Genomic DNA, 21,696 nt, shown 5'->3' with positions numbered 1-21,696 from the left:
AATTTACCATTTGCCAAATTACAGATTATAGTGAACATACTTTTCAAAATATGCTCAAAAATATAGCTGTATCATATCCTATTTTCTGTGAGGTAAAAATGTGAAGTTGTGACACATTTTGCCCTTGAGGGACCAGAAAGGAGGGGACATTCATTTCAGGGACTAAAGGTTTTGGAAAAAAAACATCCATCACAGCCTGTGAGTGAGTCGCACGTGAGTGGTGACACAATGTCCGGTTAGGCTAGGCTTTGCAGTTGCTTAGAATAAACAGCATACACATTACAAATATTGCTATTATGTGTAACTTCATAGAATTTTTTTTTTTACATAGTATTAACCTTTAGGCTACTTGGAAGAAAAATAAATGCCACTAATACATACAATCAAAAAAGATTTCTCAAATGCGAAGTGTCTTGTGATGTGTTCGTGTGGTGTATGCTATTATTCTGTCGAGACTGGATAAAGCAGTATAAGCTAAATGGAAAAAACTAAAAAAGTATAAGCAAGAGAGAGAGAGATTGCCGTGTAGCAAAAAGTAATACAAGGTATACTTAGCGTAACGAATTACGGCTAAGTAAAGTACTTCTATTACTTTTGAAGCGAGTAACGAGTAATATTACACTTTATAGTTGATAATAATATTTATTAAAATAATAATATTATTTGCTGGACTAATAGAACATTTTATCTCTCCCTGGAGAGATATCAACTATCAACCATTCACACACCGTGGCATAAGTGCACCATTCTCAAGTGGGACATTCACATGTCAATCTAAGGGTAAGACCACTGAACTGTATGGGCAAGACATTCAGCGCTCACCCCTCCCCCACCCGAGAACACAGAAAACTTCAGCTGCTTTAGCGAAGCATGGCACGTGTGAATGCTCCATGAGAGCATTCTTCACTTATGCTGAGCGTAATGGCAATGGCAAGTCACATGATGGCAAAGGCAGCTCTAAGCTTACAAACTCCACGGCATAGAGGCGATCAGCAGCTCTTTAGGCTAGCTCTCTCTGTTGGTCGGTCGGTCCACAAAAGGGTCTTCCTGTGGATGCATGCACGGTCGCATTTATTGCGGATTTGCGCTTGTTTTTACTAGTCATAATAGGTCATAATAGGTTTTATTTCTAGTCATAATAGGTCCGAACCTTGTTTCATATAAAAAAAAAAATAAGAGCCTTGCACGTTAGGACCTGTGGTAGAAGACTGTTCACGCTGTCTACGTAGATGCAACAACACATGCATAAACCATCAGGATGAGTTTTGTGGGAATATAGGCCTCTGTGCACTTTGCCATGCCCGCGCAACCATTGATAGAGTTTATGGAGTTTATGAAACTAATTGTCCACATAATTACTCTTCCAATTTCAGCAATACTTTTACAGTTACCAATCAGAGAAACAGGTCGCTACCACTGATGTTTCTAATGTTCAGCACATCACCATTGTGATGAACAGTTTTCTTACACTGTCATAAGATCGACAGCCCAAGCAAGAACCACGTCAAAGAACCAGGAATAAATTCTATCATTATTTATATTCCTTTTAAAAATATTTTAAATATTGCAATCGTTTTGTTATCATTTATGCCTATGCATTTCACTTGTGTTCTGAAACCATAGTCCTGTCCTATATAGTTATTATGCAAGTGGAAAAATTTATATAAGGGTTAGAATGAAATGCATCCATGTTAAAATGCCACACAATGGAAACAAATATCCTACACCTTGCAGATGTTGCTATTATGTGTAACTTGATTTATTTTATTTTATTTTACGCAGAGTATTCATATTTACGCTATTTGAGACAATATAGGCTACATAATTATCAAAGTTTTAATCTAAAAGATTATCAATGTAACATGTTATGGATGTTACACCCTATCAAAAAATTGGGGCTGTTACAATAATTTCTATTCAAATTATTTCGGGGAGATGGAGCTTGATACTGATTATGATTCAGGTTCTGATTCTGATTCTGAAGTTGAGCCTGAGACTGAGATGGAACTTGTCTCAGAGAGAGAGGAAAGGGCAAGCGATGGAACTGTTTGATTCAAACAGACTGCTGGTAATGCTCTGGGCAGGGCACCATCATGCAATGTCTTATGGGAAAAGGCTGGGCCCACACGACGCACCAAGGAGAACACTGACAGACCGCTGAGCAGTCTGCTATGTCTGATTGACATTCCGATGTGGGAGCAGAGTCAAGTATACAGTGGCAGAGGCCCACAGAGATGGGGCAGAAAATTGGGACCTGTCGGTCACTGAGTTGAAAGCTTTCGTGGGACTGCTGTATTTACGAGGCATCAGTGGCGGCATTGAAACCAAGTAGGCCTATATGCTGAACGCGTTCCAATCCCTTGGGAAAAATCCCTTGGTGAGACGAGGCCTGTTGGTGAACAATTAGCTGACAATGTGGTCATGCGCCTTGTGGAATCCTTCATTGGGAAAGGAAGAAATATAACCTCAGACAATTTCTTCCCCTCAATAGCCCTGGCAAACAACCTATATGCAAAAAAACTACATGGGTTGGTACCCATGAGGAGAAAAAAAAGAGGAGAGAAGTGCCCCCTTCTGCGAAGGCACAAAATAAAGAGAGATTTTCCACCACAATCTTGAGAGCTGAACATGCTTGCACTCACTGTTCATCAGTTCAAGCCCAAAAAAAATGTATGCATCTTGGGCACTATGCACAAAACAGTATCGATCGACAGTGATCGAAAAAAACTGCCAGAAACAATCGCCCATTATAACGCAACATAAATTGGAGTGGATGTTTTAGACCAGATGGCACAGCTGTATTCGGTCAAGCGGGGCAGTCGTCGTTGGCCAGTTGCCATTTTTTTACAACATTTTAGATCTGGCTGCTGTAAGTGCCCATGTTTTGTACACGCAGTGCACGGACAAAATAATTTAGAAGATTTATTCTTGAGTAGGCCAAGGAGTTGCGTGCAAGTCACATGGCGGCAAAGGCGGCTCTATGTCAGGGTTCTGTGTCTTCCCCTTGTTGTTCATGGTTGGGCCGCCAGATGGCGGCACCTCTGCTTTGTGTCTTGTTTCATTGTTTTATTGTTTCCAATTATTCCATTATTAGTTGCTTTTTGTCTCGTGTTCCCTTCCCTCTCTGTGGCTTGATGGTTCATTGTGCCCTCCTGTGTCTTGTCTGCGTCGTGTCTATTTAAGTCCCCCTTTCCCCTGACTCAGGTGCTGGATCCTTGCGTGTTTGTTGCCTGCCTGTTGCCTGCCTGCTTGTTGGTTGCTTACTTGCTCGTTGCCTGTCCCTCGCCTACTCTGTTCTCTGTGTTTTTTTGGAATTTTGTATTTTCGTTTTCCCGCATTTTTTGAGGTTTTTTCTTTGTTTGTATTAACCGCCCTGTGAGGCGTTCTGTTCCTTTTGTTCCCTGTAATTTTTTTCAGTAAAGTCTTTGTTCTTTCTACCTTTTGGGAGTTTTGTATTTTTGCACTCTGCATTTGGGTCCATTCCCGCGCCCCCCCCCCCCCCGACACTCTAGGCTTCCAAATTCCGTGGCGTACCGTCCTAACGCCACTGTGCATTCCACAAGCCCCTAACACACCGCTGCGAGAGCGGTCACTGAAAAGAAAACGCTGCCAGGTATCCAGATGTGGAGGGAACAAAACATGTGACATCTGTGACAAGTGTAAATGACTTGTCTGTGGCAAATGTACTAAAGTCCAACCCAAGCCCTGCTTTGAATGCTGATGCAGTTGAAAATTTCAGTAAGGCCTATTGAAGTGAAGTCTCCAATCGCCTTCACTGGTGTCATGGAGAGGAGCAAAGACAACTATGTATTCTGGGGCACAGGGAGGGGTGAGGGGCGATTCTAAATAATTCAGCTTGCTAGCTATATATTTAGCTACCGTTATATTTTCAAAATCGTTTCAATTTCCTAACAATGTGCCGTATGCTAGTGGTTTCGATATAATAAAGCAAATTACTGAAGACACGTGTCTCGTCTTTTAATTGTTACTATCTCAATGTCACTTTGTGTGTGCTGAAGCGATATATTGTACTATATTCAGTTTTGAAATCCCGCTTTTTCTGCTGTGTTTCGTAGGGAGCATTAAAGCATATTTTTCTGTCTTCATCTTTTAGTGCACGATTTTTATTATGAACTTCAGCCTGCAACTGAGAATGCTGTTATTGGAACTGCTGATTAGATTAGACGCACCCATTGTCACCATAAACACAGCCCCCCTCCCCCAAAATGGTCCCATTTTTTACTTGCATGTACTGCATTTCAATGAGTGAAATGTGACAGAATGAATGTGTGCTATGTGCAAACTAATGTGAATGGAACATTCGTGAAAAACATCTGTGTTAAAATACCACCAGTGTTGCGAGGTTTTGTTTTTTCATACATCCCGTTTTTGTAACTATTATTTCTGGTGGCTAAGTCGCCGGGAAAACTCATTTTTCTCAACAACTCAACAACAAGATCCTCACATGTATTTCTTTGCCAAGGTCTTATCTACAGTGTGGTATAAAGTATTTTAGTTTTACGAATGGGGGTTTTTTGTAATTACAATGAATAGGAGACATGCGCCGTCTTTGGATTGGCTAGGTCACCAGGAAAACTGGCTTGAACAACAATATTTTTACATATATTTTTATAAAACAGAAAACTCGACCCTAAAAGTCGCACAGGTGATGATGCGTTTCCCTCCAACGACAGTGATTACATGTAGAGGGAAACGGCTAATTTTAAAAATTGTCTTGTAGGAAACAACAGCTATATTCTGCCAAATTGGCAATTTATATGTTGTTATTTGATTATACCTTAGCCTTTATGACATTGTGCATGAAGAAAGATCGCCAAACAGGTTTGACCTCCCTACTATCTGTTCATTGTTAGCTTTTCGTGAATCATTCACTTCATAAGGTCTTCAAATTTGGCGTTTAGCCAATCAATTTATTCCAAACACACTTAGTTTGTAAAAATGTGTTGGCTAGAATGCCGAGCCATAACTAAAACATAGCTTTTATATTTCATAAATATTTCATTTGGACAATGGGCTGGCAACCTTTGTCAGCTTGTGTCTAATAAGCGCCATCTAGCAAACAATTCAAACATTTCTCGTTTGAAGTCTCATGTGTCATGTGACCCAGGCCGCGCCTTAAGCGATTTCAATCCTGTGGAATGGTCTGGAGCTCCTGGTGTTAAATCCCCTTCAGGGCCATTTCATCTTGTTCATATGCCTGTCCCCACAATCACTGCTCCAGGCTATATTTTTATTTAAATGGATTTGTGCACATGTTGGTTTTCTATACATAAGTGTGAATGCTATAAATCAGAACATTAATCACTGTCAGATTTGTTTGCTAAATTCATTTCAGCATTCTAATGGAGACACAGAAACAATGAGAGAAAACTCTTACTGAGCTGCTCACCTCTCTCCAGTGAGTCGACGAGATCCTTCTGCTTCATGTTCCTCAGGATGTGGAGTGTGATCTTCAGAGACCTCTCACTGCCACAGGTCTCCAGCATCTTCTCAACTATGTACAGGGCCTTAGAATCCTCTTGCTCTCTCTCAGTGCATTCTTCATCAATTTGATGACTCTTGAACAATTCCTTCATCTTCCTAAACTTATCCAGCTCAGAAGGATCTTCAGACAGACTCTTAAAGCATTCGGGGCAATCCTGACTCAGGTGGCTCTGAAACAGTTTCAACTTTTCAGTCTTCTTCAGCTTCATCAGAGTGCGCAGGAGAGACTGAAACAAACACATGTAGAGGTGCGCTGCATCAGTGTGAAATAAACACGTGAAGAGGTGTGCTGTATCAGTGTGAAATAAACACATGAAGTACTGTGTGCTCTATCATAGTAATTTAAATAAAAAACTCAACTAAACAAACTGGGATCCTTGCTTTTTGTGTCATTTTGACAGCCAGAACAGGGACAGATACACTATATGACCAAAAGTATCTGGACACTCCTTGGTCTGGGGCAGTTTTTCATGATTTTGGCCAGACCCCTTAGTTCCAGTTAAGGCGATGCTGCAGCATACAATCACATTCTGGACGATTCTGTGCTTCCCCAACATTTTGGGTAAGGCCCTTTCCTGTTCAAGCATGACAATGCCCCCAGGTACACAGTGAGGTCCATATTGAAATGGTTTTGTCCAGGACGGTGAGGAAGAACTTGACTGACCTGTATAGAGCCCAGACCTCTACCACATCCAACACCTTTGGGATCAATTGGAAAGCCAGGCCTAATCGCCCAATCAGTGCCCAACCTCCCTACCTTGCTGGCTGAATGGAAGCAAATTCCTACAGCAATGCTCCAACATCTAGTATAAAGCCTTCCCAGAAGAGTGTAACAAGAGATTGTTACAGCAGCAAAGGGTGGACCAACTCCATATTAATAGCCATACTTTTGGATGAGATGTTGGATGTCAGGTGTCCACATGCTTTTGGCCATATAGTGTATTTTCTCTGGAAGCATTTCATGCAGCCTCTATAGTTTGGTTGTTTACTACCACTCTGAGACACACACACGCATGCAGACCCACACTCACACACACATATTCACACCTCCAATGGCTACCACCCCCTCCCTGCCCCCTGCCCACCTGCTCTGTATCATACAGGCTATGCTGGCCGAGTGCTCTGAAACTTCCAATGGCTGAAAACGGCCAAATAGTGAATTAGATGTCTGACAAGAGTAATCTTTGGAAAAGGCACGGTATGTTATTCAGGCTTATTCAAGTTCAATACTCGGAACCTAAAAACATTATCTCTGCATTGTACATGATATATGTCTCATATCATCAAATGAAACTTGCTGTATGAAGAAAACGCATAATAACAAATTGAATACAATGAAGAAAAATGCAGATCACACACCTCTTTTGAGGAAGATAGTTTCTCTGAACTCATCTCTTCTGAAGAGCTATGCTCCTGTGACTGCCGTATCCTGTGAACAAAACATGGAAACAGAGTTTCTGGGTAAACTCATCCTCTTAATAGAGCTCCCAGTCACTGAACATCTGACTGTGACATAATACACCCACCTACACCTGAAAGGTGACAATGACATTGCAGTGTAAGATCCCCACTGCCCCCTAGTGGTATGGGCAGCAGCGCCCACAGAATGGGGATAAAGTAAAGATTTGCAATTTATTAAAAAAGGGGCTACAAACACGTCACAAATTCAAGCTCAACGGCTGCAACAGCCTCCTTTTTGGTCAACAACACCACTCGCTCCCTTATCAGCGCTAATGGCAATAAATGTCAGTAAAATCAAAGGAGCCTCCCCATCCCCCAATCACTCATTGCACACAAACCCACATCATAAAACATGTTTTTTATACTTTCCATAATTACTTTTCCTTTCTTATTGTTGCATGAAAAAATGTATTCCATTTAAGCTGTCAGAACAGCACCTCAGATCACCAAAACAATCATTCAGAAAAAGGTTTTAAACTCCATATGTAATGTACTTGACACACTGCAGTCACTTTTGGTATATCCAATACTTGCATCTTTATGGCTCTTTTGTCAATATAAGAGCTTCTGTAATCCCAAATGCCCTTGCTCATATTCAAGCTAAGACTGTTAGCCAGTTCAGGTGCCATTTTCAACTCAATCTGTCAAGCATCCACCTGAAACTTGGCCGGCATATCTGACCACCCGATGCTGTCTTTACATATACTATTTTGTTCAGTATGTAAGGGGGTTCTCCTCTGTAACAAGTGCTTCAATATTAACACCGTTACTAGAATGGATAAAATCAGGTAAGTATGGACCAGATCAGAAGACAACAGATTCGACTCGAGAGAGAGAGGCGGTTTGCACATCAAGAATGAAGCACACGGAAGCAGGATCTATATTTCAAAGGTAAGAGAATGATTTTTTTCTTTTAAATTTAAATTTTCCCTTTTTGGTTCTCTGTACCCTTTGTTTTTATTACAAAGTAGAAAGCATTAAACAACAACAGTACACATATCTACAAAATGGAAAAAAGGAAAAAATACAAGTTGGTCCCAAGCCCTTTTACTTTGTGTCTGTATTTATATTTTCTCTAGTTCCACTAATTTGACTATTTTTCCTATCTTTATACCTTAACCATACTTTTAGTATTTCTTTGATGTGTTTCAGTTAATCCCTATTATTAGTTATTTGGTTCTAGTATTTGTCACTAATTAGACTTTAGGACTTTTATTTTGAAACCAAGACCCTTATGTAGTACTACTGAAAGTACCCATGCAAAGGAAACCTATCACACTATAACACCAAAACACTTTTCTAAAACACTATCTGTGCAAATCAGTTTAGTCCGTGTGGTTGTTGGACCACTTGTTGCTGAGTTCCAGTTAGTAGAATTCAAACTCTTGTCCTACCACCATCTTAGAAGGCACAATTGAACTCTTTCCTTCTCTTTAAGATTTCAGGTCGATCACATGGGTGGCTCGCCAGTCCGCGCGCCGCTGTAGCTCTCCAGGGAAGGCAAGCAGGGGCGGACGAATTCAGGATCCAGCACAGCAGTTCAAATCCAACAACAAAAAAACAACACACCCAAAAAAAAAAAAAACCCGGCCTTGCAACACAAAGCCAAAAGACTCATCAGTAGTCTGTACATTCAGATTATTAAGACATAGTATACACTGTGAACATCTAAATTGTATAACACTTGTAACCTTCCATTTACTCTGTTAAATAAACTTGGTGAAAGCTTACATCAATTGTCAATCTGTTCTCATTCTGTCAGCATATCTAGATTCTGATTAACTGGAAGTAGAATTAGCCACCATTAGCTCACTCAATTCACTACTCATATCTTGCAGTGCTTCCAAACTCACCCACTGACGTTTCCTCGCAGCACTAGCTAGCTAGCTAGTTACGTTAGCTTTCTAATAAAAGGTACCACAACATACATTCGTTTTAAGTAACATTTAACAAAGAGTAGGCCGATGTGGCTTCGATATGCGATTACACAGGAGATACACTTTCAGAACACAACCGGAGAATTTTCAAATGCCCTTCTTCTAGCTAACGTTACATCACATTGTCCCCGCTTCAATATATTTTCAGCTTGCTATGTGGCGAACTGCCTGGTTCGTCTACCACCACAGTCACAAAGCAGGAAACAGCCCTGCTGTTAGCCCGGCCTACACCCCACACATCAATTATACACATTTGCCGGTTTAGCCGCGAGTTGCTATAGCTAGCCAAGTTAGCTAGCTGCTACTACCAGAGCTTTAAATCACATGAAGCTAGCTACTTAGCAACCTTCATTTTCGGATCTTTTTTTATTACGACTACGTTTAACATTATCATTTCTGAACACACCCAAGCTAACTGATACTACGGCAGTGAAATAAGATAGATAGTCTTAGAATGGGAACTCACCAAGGGAATATATTCAAAGTTGTTCAAAGTTCGGTTTTCAACGATCTTAATGGCGAATGCAGAAAATTTTCTTTCATGTGGTCGTCACCCAAGGCGATAGAAGAACGTTGCAAATCTTCGTTATTTCTTTATAAATCTGTTTCTTTTCAAGTTACTGTCACTCCTCAATAAAATATCTGCAATTGTATCCTAAATTCACTTGTAATTCACTTTGAATTAGCTTAATCTGTTCAGAGAAAGTTTCGCATGTCTGCTGTCGCTCAAGCTATCTTGACCAGAGGAAGTTAGGGCGGGCTTGTCATCTGACATGACCAATCAACAAATGTACAACAAGTATCATTATCCGCATTGGTTGTCTAATCCTTCTATCAACTTATCTTTCTGCACATAAAGAAAATGTATTTTTCCTTATTAAAAGTCTTTTTCTTTTGTCTCCATTTTGAATGATAATTTACTTATTTACTTGCTACTAGTTATTTAAAATGTTTTTCTTTGTTTCACTATCTATTCAATTTGTGTCTTGGAACCCTGGGTTACATCCTCCCCTCTTGAACCTATGCACGTCCCGTTGCATCTACATAACTGACTGGTTAGTGCCGTAGTGATGGTTGCACTAAGGCTCTGCAACAGTGTCTGAATGACTGAAGTCAGGGGGTTTCCTAACTCATGATAGTTCAGTCTATCTGGTGGCAGAGGGTTTTTCCTGAGGGAACGTCTGGGAGTGCTATCCCTGTCATTCTGCTGATCATTTCTTGTCTCCTGGTTGCTTGGAGGGGTGTTAGCAACGACTGTTCCACTCCCTTCCGGTGTCTCTTCTTCTTCACTCTCAGACATATACAAGAGGATGGGTGGCGGTTCATCCATTAAGTTTGGATAGTCTTCGGGAAGTTCTCCAACTCCAGGTTCCTGTTCCGACACTGTTTCAGGTGAGTCTCCTCTCTCAAGTTCGTAGTCAGAAGAGTTCTCTTTTGCAGGTTCAACTTCAGGTAAGTTCTTTCTTTCAGGTTCAACTTCAGGCAAGTTCTTTCTTTCAGGTTCGACTGGAGCAGGGTGCAACTCAACAGGAACAACTATAGTGTGCTGTGTCTCATGTGTTGGTTGATTCCTCACCGTCTGCACTGGTCCTGTGTCTGACAGAATTCTAGTGGTAACCTCCACTGTCTCTCCGTATGAGTCGTAATAGACCTCATCTTCCTCAGAATCAGAGGGATCTCTCATACCCTCGGGTCCTTCATTGTTCTCGATGTCAGGGCTTCTTCGTGTTCGAGGCCTGCGGACAGCTTTTGGCACGACTGGCTTATCAGGTTCAGCCACAGGTAAGAACCCACAGGGTAACAACAAGTCACGGTGCAGAGTCCGGAGGGGACCATCCTTGTTCTCAGGTTGGACTGTGTATACAGGAAGGTCACCAGCACGTTGGACCACCACATGTACATCAGACTCCCATTTGTCGGCTAACTTGTGTTTCCCTCTTATCCGGACGTTCCGCACGAGAACACGATCACCAGCTTCAAGGGTTGAGTGCACGACTCGTTTGTCAAACCTGCGCTTGTTACGGTCGGCGGTTTTCAACGCATTACGAGTGGCAACTTTATAGCTCTCTTCCAACCGACTTCTTAGATCGTGCACATACTGGGAGTGTGACTTAGGTGGTTTATTGGCAGGTAGGCCAAAAGCTAGGTCGACTGGCAGTCGAGGTTGTCGTCCGAACATCAGTTCGTATGGTGCAAATCCAGTCACATCGTTTTTCGTACAGTTGTACGCATGCACCAGCGGCTTGACGAAATCCTTCCAGTGAGTCTTGTTCTTGCTTTCCAGAGTACCCAACATCTGGAGGAGTGTCCTATTAAAACGCTCCACTGGGTTACCTCTTGGATGGTATGGCGTTGTTCTCGTCTTCTGAATACCGGCAATGCGGCATAGTTCTTTGATGGTGTGCGATTCGAAGTCTGGTCCTTGATCGCTGTGGAGCCACTCAGGGAAGCCGTAATGTACGAGGAAGTTGTCCCATAAGCACTTTGCTACTGTCTGTGCTTTCTGATTCCGAGTAGGGATTGCAACAGCGTACTTCGTGAAATGGTCTGTAATTACCAGTATGTCTTTGATGTTACTCCGGTCTGGTTCCAAAGAGAGGAAATCCATGCAGACTAACTCCAAGGGTCTGCTAGTTGTGATATTCACCAGGGGAGCTGCTCTCTCCTGAGGAGTTTTCCTGCGGACACAGCGTTCACACGTCTTTATTTTTTCATCTACGTCCGCAGACATTCTTGGCCAATAAAATCTGGATCTTGTAAGGTCGAGAGTTTGTTCCACACCTAAGTGGCCCAAGTCATCATGTAAGCTTTTCAGCACAGTAGCTCTTAGATCTGCAGGGAGCGCCAGTTGATATGTTAGGTCCCCTCTGTCTTGTCTTCTTCTATACAGTACTCCATTTCTCATCTCCACCCGGTTCCATTCTCGCAACCACAAGCCTATGTCAGGGAGTTCTTCTCTTAAGGTAGGAGAGGGTTTTTCTCGAGACTGCAGGTGCTCTATGACTGCCCTAAGATCTGGATCTGCCCTTTGCTGCTCCATCAAGTCCTCTTCAGACAGATGAGGGATCACAGGGAGACCGTGGTCATCTTCATGTTGGAAACCACTAGGTAGGGCATCAGAGTGGAGAGCAAGCAATTCCACTAAGGTCACGGACGGGTGCGAGGATCCAAAGCTTGCATTGAGTTGATGGACAAGATGTTTTTCACAGATGGCGGTCACTGCCTTTGGAAGGACGACATCAGTATGCTCTGTATTTGTCATATGGTGAAGGGTGAATTGCTTGATTCTCTCTCTCTCTTTCTGCGACGCCGGGTCGTCCGTTAGCCCACCATGGGGTCGTCGAGAAAGTCCATCCGCATCCTGATTCTGTTTTCCCGCTCTGTACTGGAGTTTGAAGGAGTATGTTGACAGACTTGACAGCCACCTATAACTTGTGGCATCCAGTTTTGCTGATGTCAGGATATAGGTTAGCGGGTTACTGTCGGTTATGACTGTGAAGTCCGTCCCATAAAGGTAGTCGCTAAACTTCGCAGTGACAGCCCATTTGAGAGCTAGGAATTCGAGTTTGTGAGCGGGGTATTTGGCTTCGCTCTTGGTCAGCCCTCGGCTTGCAAAGGCTATGGCTCTTTTCTTTCCATCCTGCTCCTGGTATAGTGCTGCGCCCAGCCCAGTGGTGTTGGCGTCTGTGTGCAGTATGTATGGACGTTTGGGGTCTGCAAACCCCAAGACAGGAGCAGAGGTGAGCTTTTCAATGAGAGTCTCGAATGCCTGTTGACAAGATGGTGTCCATCTGTCGCCAAAAGACCCTCTGGGATCAAAGTACAGGCCGCTCCTCTCCTTCCCTTGTTTATTGCTCTTTCGGAGAGGGGGATATCCTGCGGTGAGGTCATTTAGAGGTCTGGTGATCTTGGCATAGTCTTGGACGAACCTTCGGTAGTACCCAGAAAACCCTAGGAAGGATCTCAACTCTTGAAGGTTTCTGGGCCTTGGCCAGGTCTTTAAAGCTTCGATCTTCCCTGGGTCTGTCTCGACTCCATGCTGGGACACTATGTGGCCCAAGTATTTGACAGATGTTTGGAAAAACATGCATTTCTCCGGAGACAGTTTCAGTCCATATTCCTTCAACCGTCGAAGGACTTTCATCAGTCGGGATTCGTGTTCCTCGAGGGTGTCAGAGAAGACTATGAGGTCGTCAATGAAAACCAGTGCTTCTTTCCGGTTGAGATCCCCCATACACCTCTCCATTAGCCTCTGGAACGAGCTGGGCGCATTCGTGATCCCTTGTGGCATTCTATTGAATTCCCAGAACCCGAGAGGACACACAAAGGCAGTTTTTTGCTTATCAGCCTCTTCCATCTCGATCTGGTAATAACCTGACTTCAGGTCAAGAACTGAGAACCACTTCGAGCCAGTCAACACTGAGAAGACCTCTTCCAGATTGGGCATAGCGTATGCATCTTTTATAGTCTGGGAATTTAGCTTCCTGAAGTCAATGCACAGGCGTACTGAGTTATTCTTCTTCCGAACCACAACTATAGGTGATGCAAAGGGAGATTCTGATTCACGGATGATGTTGGCTGCCAGCAACTCCTGAAGGTGCTTCCTTACGGCATCCACATCCTGAGGATGAATAGATCTGGCTCTATGTTTGAAGGGAGTCTCATCACTGAGTCTGATGTGATGTTTCACTTTATCGGTATGGCCATAGTCAAGATCGTTTAAGGCGAAGACTTCAGGTATAGAGTTCAACTGCTCCGTTATCCTGTCTTTCCACTCAGATGGCACGGGAGAGTCTCCAAAGTTGAATTTCATCTTGGGTTTGACTTGTTTGGTCGTTCTGTCACTGGAGTTACTTGAGGTTGTAGGGGGCTCCTTCCCCATCACTCGCTGGACAGCGTGCATCTCGGCTAACACGGTCCTGGGGTGGATCACAATGTCATTTTTTGTCTCGTTTTTGAGCAGGACTGGCAAGTGGCTGGGGCATTTTACAGGTAAGGTGTGCAAGCAGCTAGCCACCAGCAACCCACCCGGCAGGGAGGACCTTGACGTTGGCTCTATTGTGACCCACCTCTCTGTGTAGCCACCATTCATGTGAATTAGCCCATCAAGGACCACTGTGCAGCCCGCTGACACGACTTCTGGTGTGTTTCCCTTCACAGTTACCCTCCCCAAGGTACCAGTGCATGCTTGTTTCCGTCTTATCTCAAGAGTCTTAAGAACTGCTCTATAACCGTGAAGTGCTGACTGAGGACTGGCCGTGTTCTTCTGGGTGTAATTGTCATACAGGGTGTCAAGAGAGTTAGTACCAATGAGGATCTGGGGCACGTTGGTCATATCTGGAACCACTAGTGCTAATGTAGGTACTTCAACTTCAGTTCCCAGAAACTCTCTGGGAAACGTCAGGCTCAGCTCCACATATCCAAGGTAAGGCACAACCTGTCCATTTGCTCCTTCGACTTCTAGCAGATCATTCAGCGACTTCATGGGGTGGCTTGACAAGTTGTTCTCATAGAACGACAGGGGGATCGTGGTGACTTGAGATCCGGTATCTAGAAGGCAGTTGACCTCTTTTCCTCCTATAATGATCTGAGCTGTGCACTTCATTCCTACTAGTCCTTTTGGCAGTTTAATGGACGACGTTCCATTTTGGCCACACTTGTTGATCAATCTTTCAATTCTTCTAGGGCGCGTTTCTCTTCTTTCAGTCCCGGTTTGCCCTTCAACAGAGACTGTCAGTAGTTTAAATGATCCGATTTAAGTTGCTTTTCTTTGCACTGGTGTCTCTTTTCTTCAACCAGGGCAGGGTTTGGGGTTCCTTCTCACAGCCTGACGCGATATGTCCATCTTCTCCACAACGGAAACAGTACCAAGGACGAGGCCTGTTTGAGGTTGGCCCACTGCAATGTGGCTGATCTACTGTTCCCTGATCAGTAGGCTGGGGTTCAACTTTGGTTACAGTCTCCTTTGAGCGTGGTCTCCTCCCTATCTGATGGTTCTGCGCTTGAAGTGAGGTCATCTGAGTTTGAAGCTCGGCGACTTGTCTCTTTAGTGCAGTGGTTTCATCTTCAGGACTGTCGACTGTAACTTTCTGAGGAGCCGCCTTCATAACAGCAACTTGGGCTTGGATCTCTGTGATCTGTCTCTTCAGTGCAATGATCTCAGTCGCTTCGTGGTGTTTGGTCTTAGTCTTTGATTTAAGCGGTGTTTGCATTGCGGTAACTTGAGCTTGCAGTTCTGCGACGTGCCCCTCTAGGGTGTCAGTTTCAGGATCTGCAGCGTCGGAAGCATCACAGGAGTAGGCGGTTTGGCGGTGTGCTGCAGTTCGTAGCTTGGGAGCAATGGGAACTTGCTTGTATAGGCCAAGGTGTTTCCTCATGCGATCTTCCTTTGAAGCATGTCTGTCTTCTTCCATCCTGATGAGGAACACCAATTCAGCGAAGGAAGGTGGTTGTGTCTTTTTTCGTTCCAGTTGAAGGTCTGTGATCAGCTCATGGTTCCAACAGCCTCGGCAGAATTGCTTCAGAAGACAGCGACTTCGCTCCTCCTCTGCAATGCCACCTCTTCTGATGGCTGTACTCAGGATAACTTGCAATCTGTGCAGGTAGCTTGAGGGCTTCTCACCCTCATTCTGCAAGGTGCCCATGAACTTGGCAACCAAGTCATCTCCATCTTCTACTGAGCCATAGACTGAATCTAGGAGCTCAAGGTACACTGTGGGTAAGGCTCGAGGACTCACCTGCTTGATAACGTCTGTGGCAGGAGGCAGTAAACTGTCTATGATTTTCTGTGTTCTATGCAGGTCAGAAATGGATGGATCAGTCATCAGGAATTCAACACTTGCACGCCAGGTGTCGTAGTCTGGTTCGCCATTAGGGCGGGGGCTCTTCCCAGAGAAGACTCGAAGATGAAACGAGATCTTCTGGTGGGAGACGGCAGCTTCGTTCTTCACAATGTGTTCTATTACCATCTTTTGTACACTAGGGGGGTTAACTGTGTTCATAGGGAGATCTGGGTGGATTATCACGGGAGCATCGACACCATCTGTTCCTGTTGGGCTGTGGTGTACAACGGTTGGCTCAGTTCCCTTAGCTAGGTTTTTTGGTTCTCTATTCTCAGGGTTCCACAAGGGAGAAGCGTGCGGTGAATGTGTGGTGGTAATTTCTGCAACAAACTCTCGCTGGGCATCAGGCAATGTGGACCTGTCACTTTCTTGGCTCTGAGGCTCTGTTTCTAGTTCAAATATTATCGGTTTTTGTGCAGGGGGATTTGTCTCTCCCAACAAGACCATCTTTGCCAGCTCCTCCTGGAGCAGACCTTGAAAAGATCTCCCACTCACTCTCGCAAGGTCTTGCAGGGTTTCAAGGTACCCCTTGGTGGCGCTACTGCTGGCCTCGAGTATATACACGCTATCTAGAGCGCGCACATTTAACATAGCTTCAGGGTCACTGGGGCTCTTGTAAACCAGGGGCAGTCGGGGCCTTAATGTCTGCATGGCAGAGCTGCCATCAAACTCAATAATTACATGACGGTGGTATTCTGAGTTTGGGTCATCAATTTGCAAGTGGCGATTAATAGGGCCATGGATTACTAAACTTTCCTCAAGCTCTGTGTCTAGGCTAGTTTGGGTAATGCCACTAACAATTACAGAGTTAGGGATGTCTACTTTTTCAATTTCCACTATATCCATTGTGAGAGTATTTTAAACGGCTTTTATCTACTTTTGGCGTTATTTTGGTGGGATCACTCTTGGTGCAAACACAATCTCTCTCCTGGCTGGCTCGCCAAAATGTAAGGGGGTTCTCCTCTGTAACAAGTGCTTCAATATTAACACCGTTACTAGAATGGATAAAATCAGGTAAGTATGGACCAGATCAGAAGACAACAGATTCGACTCGAGAGAGAGAGGCGGTTTGCACATCAAGAATGAAGCACACGGAAGCAGGATCTATATTTCAAAGGTAAGAGAATGATTTTTTTCTTTTAAATTTAAATTTTCCCTTTTTGGTTCTCTGTACCCTTTGTTTTTATTACAAAGTAGAAAGCATTAAACAACAACAGTACACATATCTACAAAATGGAAAAAAGGAAAAAATACAAGTTGGTCCCAAGCCCTTTTACTTTGTGTCTGTATTTATATTTTCTCTAGTTCCACTAATTTGACTATTTTTCCTATCTTTATACCTTAACCATACTTTTAGTATTTCTTTGATGTGTTTCAGTTAATCCCTATTATTAGTTATTTGGTTCTAGTATTTGTCACTAATTAGACTTTAGGACTTTTATTTTGAAACCAAGACCCTTATGTAGTACTACTGAAAGTACCCATGCAAAGGAAACTTATCACACTATAACACCAAAACACTTTTCTAAAACACTATCTGTGCAAATCAGTTTAGTCCGTGTGGTTGTTGGACCACTTGTTGCTGAGTTCCAGTTAGTAGAATTCAAACTCTTGTCCTACCACCATCTTAGAAGGCACAATTTAACTCTTTCCTTCACTTTAAAATTGCAGGTCGATCACATGGGTGGCTCGCCAGTCCGCACGCCGCTGTAGCTCTCCAGGGAAGGCAAGCAGGGGCAGAGGAATCCAGGATCCAGCACAGCAGTTCAAATCGAACAACAAAAAACCAATACACACACACAAAAAAAAAAACCCGGCCTTGCAACACAAAGGCAGAAGACTCATCAGTAGTCTGTACATTCAGATTATTAAGACATAGTATACACTGTGAACATCTAAATTGTATAACACTTGTAACCTTCCATTTACTCTGTTAAATAAACTTGGTGAAAGCTTACATCAATTGTCAATCTGTTCTCATTCTGTCAGCATATCTAGATTCTGATTAACTGGAAGTAGAATTAGCCACCATTAGCTCACTCAATTCACTACTCATATCTTGCAGTGCTTCCAAACTCACCCACTGACGTTTCCTCGCAGCACTAGCTAGCTAGCTAGTTACGTTAGCTTTCTAATAAAAGGTACCACAACATACATTCGTTTTAAGTAACATTTAACAAAGAGTAGGCCGATGTGGCTTCGATATGCGATTACACAGGAGATACACTTTCAGAACACAACCGGAGAATTTTCAAATGCCCTTCTTCTAGCTAACGTTACATCACATTGTCCCCGCTTCAATATATTTTCAGCTTGCTATGTGGCGAACTGCCTGGTTCGTCTACCACCACAGTCACAAAGCAGGAAACAGCCCTGCTGTTCGCCCGGCCTACACCCCACACATCAATTATACACATTTGCCGGTTTAGCCGCGAGTTGCTATAGCTAGCCAACTTAGCTAGCTGCTACTACCAGAGCTTTAAATCACATGAAGCTAGCTACTTAGCAACCTTCATTTTCGGATCTTTTTTTATTACGACTACGTTTAACATTATCATTTCTGAACACACCCAAGCTAACTGATACTACGGCAGTGAAATAAGATAGATAGTCTTAGAATGGGAACTCACCAAGGGAATATATTCAAAGTTGTTCAAAGTTCGGTTTTCAACGATCTTAATGGCGAATGCAGAAAATTTTCTTTCATGTGGTCGTCACCCAATGCGATAGAAGAACGTTGCAAATCTTCGTTATTTCTTTATAAATCTGTTTCTTTTCAAGTTACTGTCACTCCTCAATAAAATATCTGCAATTGTATCCTAAATTTACTTGTAATTCACTTTGAATTAGCTTAATCTGTTCAGAGAAAGTTTCGCATGCCTGCTGTCGCTCAAGCCATCTTGACCAGAGGAAGTTAGGGCGGGCTTGTCATCTGACATGACCAATCAACAAATGTACAACAAGTATCATTATCCGCATTGGTTGTCTAAACCTTCTATCAACTTATCTTTCTGCACATAAAGAAAATGTATTTTTCCTTATTAAAATTATTTTTCTTTTGTCTCCATTTGAATGATAATTTACTTATTTACTTGCTACTAGTTATTTAAAATGTTTTTCTTTGTTTCACTATCTATTCAATTTGTGTCTTGGAACCCTGGGTTACAAGTAGGCATTTGGTTATCTGAACAGCGATAAGTTTACTTTTAAGTCAATCAAGTTACAGAATGAATTAAACAAGACTGTCACCTGTCAAATGAGCCCTCGTTGCTGTCTGTGGGTCCTGCCACTTGCTAGCAACCTAAGTGCGTATCTGCCTCCACTCCCTGTGCGTAATGCAGATTGTGCTGACAAGCAGGGAGTGCATGCAGACTGAAGCGAGCTCGCTCTCAAAACAGCTTAGCATTGTACTATGAAATGAATTCATAACTATGGTGGATCGAAGAAAAGGGTTTTTCACTGTGATAACAGTAATCGAAGAGCTCGAAAAAGCAAATCTCAATTAGAGGCATTATTTCCATATTTAGAAAGTTCCGATTGGTTTGGAGAGTGTGCTCTAGACCATGTGAGAGCCATACTGGTGGGCATGTAAGTTTACTGAAGTGAATTTAGTGTTCTCCTTATTATTTCTTCTTATTCCACATCAAGTCAACATCCTGTACCCTACTCCTCCTTCAGTTTTTCAGCAAGACCTACCTTTTTTATCTCGTAGCTTCACCTAGTTGCTTGTGCTTTTCTTGCCAGTAGTGCAAATATTTTTGAGATATTTACCATTTTTATTCATATTTTATTTATGTTTACCGTGAAAATTTCCCATTAATTAACATTAATAGTGGAATGTTCGGAATGTAAACAACACACTTGAGACTGCTATCAAGTGTAATGTTAGTGTACAGTAGCTCAGTGTTACAATGCTATTACAAGTTGAATAATCTTCAGGTTTAATTGTCATGGTTCTGGGGTATAGTGGCCTTGTGCTGCCACTAGAAGGCACCCGACCTTTGAGAACTTAATTTGTTCCAGGTGTCTGATTCCCATTTATTTTCACCTGGGGAGGTGCCTTTATAAGCACTGACAGAACAGCCATCTGCGCTTCTGTGTAAAACCCCGTTATCACAAAGCCGGTACGATATTGGTATAGGTGCTCGTAGGACGGTTAACAGAACTGTGTTTTATGGTTGGTTCTGTGTCCTCTGTTAAGGTGATTCAGTCTCTTAGCGCAGTGAGCGCATTCTGACGCCTTAAGAGTATTTCTACTTTTATTTTGAGCTCGTGTGAGCCGGTGGGTATTGGGACGTTGTCCCTGGTAAGTATTTTGTTTGTGTGTTTCTGAGCTGCGTCTCAGGTTTTTATTTTCGCTGAGTAAGTTTTGCTACTCAGTTGTCTATTTTCTTTTCAGACCAGTTTTGGGTTTGGTACCAGAGCTTCGCCTCTGTACCACTGGTCCTCTTCTTTTTTCGCCCTGGTTTTCACGGGTTGCTTTTGGTTTCGCGAGCCAGTTTTACGGCTGGACAAGGTGGTCCTTCGGAGTGGTTTTTTACTCCATGTTTTTTGTTGTTTATGATCCTTTGTGTGCGGGAGTTGCTCTCCCAAGGATCTTATTTGTTTCGTGTTTTACTTGCGGGTGTTCCCTTTCCTTTGTCCTTCGGGACTTTGTGGCTAACGCTTCCGGTAGCGTTAGCTTTTCGTTCCCCTATATTTAGTCGCTTCTGGTTCTCCAACACCCCCACACCATTATAGTACACAGAAGCCTCATGGAGATACCAGCGACCGATATTGTGGTGGAAATGGACGCTAATACTCTTGAGAGGGCAGTAGCCGCCCAGCATGCGACCATTTCTAACCATGGACAGGGGTTACAGCTGCTCCAGGCACAGCAGGCAGCTACGGCTGAGCAGCAGGCATTGATCTTCCGTAGGCAGGAATAGATGTTTGAGCGACTGAGCCGACAACAGGAAGTACTAATAGGGCTCGCAGACAGCTTTCGCCAGTTGGCAAGTGAGTCCCGCTCCCCGACGGCGCCAGTACCGTCACCAGTGGCACAAGCACTGTCATCCACCACACTTCCCCAACCAGGTTTACCGAATGCTAGGGAGCCTAAATTACAGCTTCCGTTGCACTACAGCGGGGAGGCAGGAAAGTGCAGAGGCTTCCTGTCTCAATGCCTAATTTTTTTAAAATCACAACCCTCCCGTTTTACTACAGAGGATGCTCGGGTGGCGTTCATTTTATCGCTACTTACCGGGACTGCTCTGGCGTGGGCTGATCCGTTAATTCGCGCACAAGCACCAGTGATGAATGATTCCCAGCTACTGATGCTCGAGATGGCCCAGGTCTTTGACCATGACATCTCGGGCAGGGAGGCGGCTACCCGGTTGACCCGGATCAAGCAGGGAGGCCAAAGTGTGGCCGAGTTTTCGATTCATTTTCTGGCATTGGCAGGGGAGACGGGGTGGGCAGAGGAACCGCTCATGACCCTGTTTATAAACGCCCTGTCCGACCCTGTAAGGGACGCCTTAGCCACTCTAGAACCACCGGTTAGTTTGGGGTCACTGATTTCTACAGCGATCCGCATAGACAACCGGGTAAGGGAACGGGAGAGAGAGGCGGACAGAGAAGACCGGGCGACCTTTTTTGCTCCATCACTTCCGGGCAGGGATGCCAATGCGGGGCTCAATCAGGTTGCTCATAAGGGGGAGGAGCCGATGCAAATAGACAGCTCGGCTCTTGGGCGGACCAGGAGAGATAAATCATGGAGAGGGCGGTGTTTCTTCTGCAAACAGCCGGGGCACCTGGTTAAGAATTGCCCGAAGTTGACCGTAAAAGACCAGTCTCACTAGTGGAGCGGAAGCCACCAGTGAGACATAATAAAGTTACAGACTTTCGCACCTTTTTATCTGTGGAACTGGCATGGAGAGGGGCTGTAGTCCAGGCAGAGGCCTTTTAGATTC

The 21,696-nt window shown here is 43.7% G+C and overlaps 1 protein-coding gene and 1 long non-coding RNA gene across 16 annotated transcripts in view; one reads left to right on the top strand and one right to left on the bottom strand.

Moving 5' to 3' along the window:
• The window catches only part of LOC135242401 (NACHT, LRR and PYD domains-containing protein 12-like), a 505,695-nt gene that overhangs the window by 275,515 nt on the left and 208,484 nt on the right, over positions 1–21,696 (bottom strand). For 8 of the 15 annotated variants that reach the window (XM_064313446.1, XM_064313447.1, XM_064313451.1 and 5 more), the window contains exons 8-9: positions 6,865–6,934; positions 5,399–5,732 (exon numbers count right to left, since the gene is read on the bottom strand). The exons of 6 other annotated variants lie outside the window; for them this stretch is intronic. In XM_064313446.1, coding sequence (XP_064169516.1) covers positions 5,399–5,732; positions 6,865–6,934 — 404 coding nt within the window. The remainder of the gene's footprint in view (positions 1–5,398; positions 5,733–6,864; positions 6,935–21,696) is intronic. One more of the 15 variants, XM_064313465.1, reaches the window with a different exon arrangement.
• On the top strand, positions 7,693–8,696 carry LOC135242454 (uncharacterized). The gene is made up of 2 exons (XR_010326347.1): positions 7,693–7,857; positions 8,412–8,696. It is a non-coding gene; the product is annotated as an uncharacterized LOC135242454 (long non-coding RNA).

Source organism: Anguilla rostrata, chromosome 16 (assembly GCF_018555375.3).
Source record: "Anguilla rostrata isolate EN2019 chromosome 16, ASM1855537v3, whole genome shotgun sequence".
Lineage (NCBI taxonomy): Eukaryota > Metazoa > Chordata > Actinopteri > Anguilliformes > Anguillidae > Anguilla > Anguilla rostrata.
The sequence above is the reverse complement of the archived record's forward strand: the minus strand, read 5'-3'. Positions and strand labels throughout refer to the sequence as shown.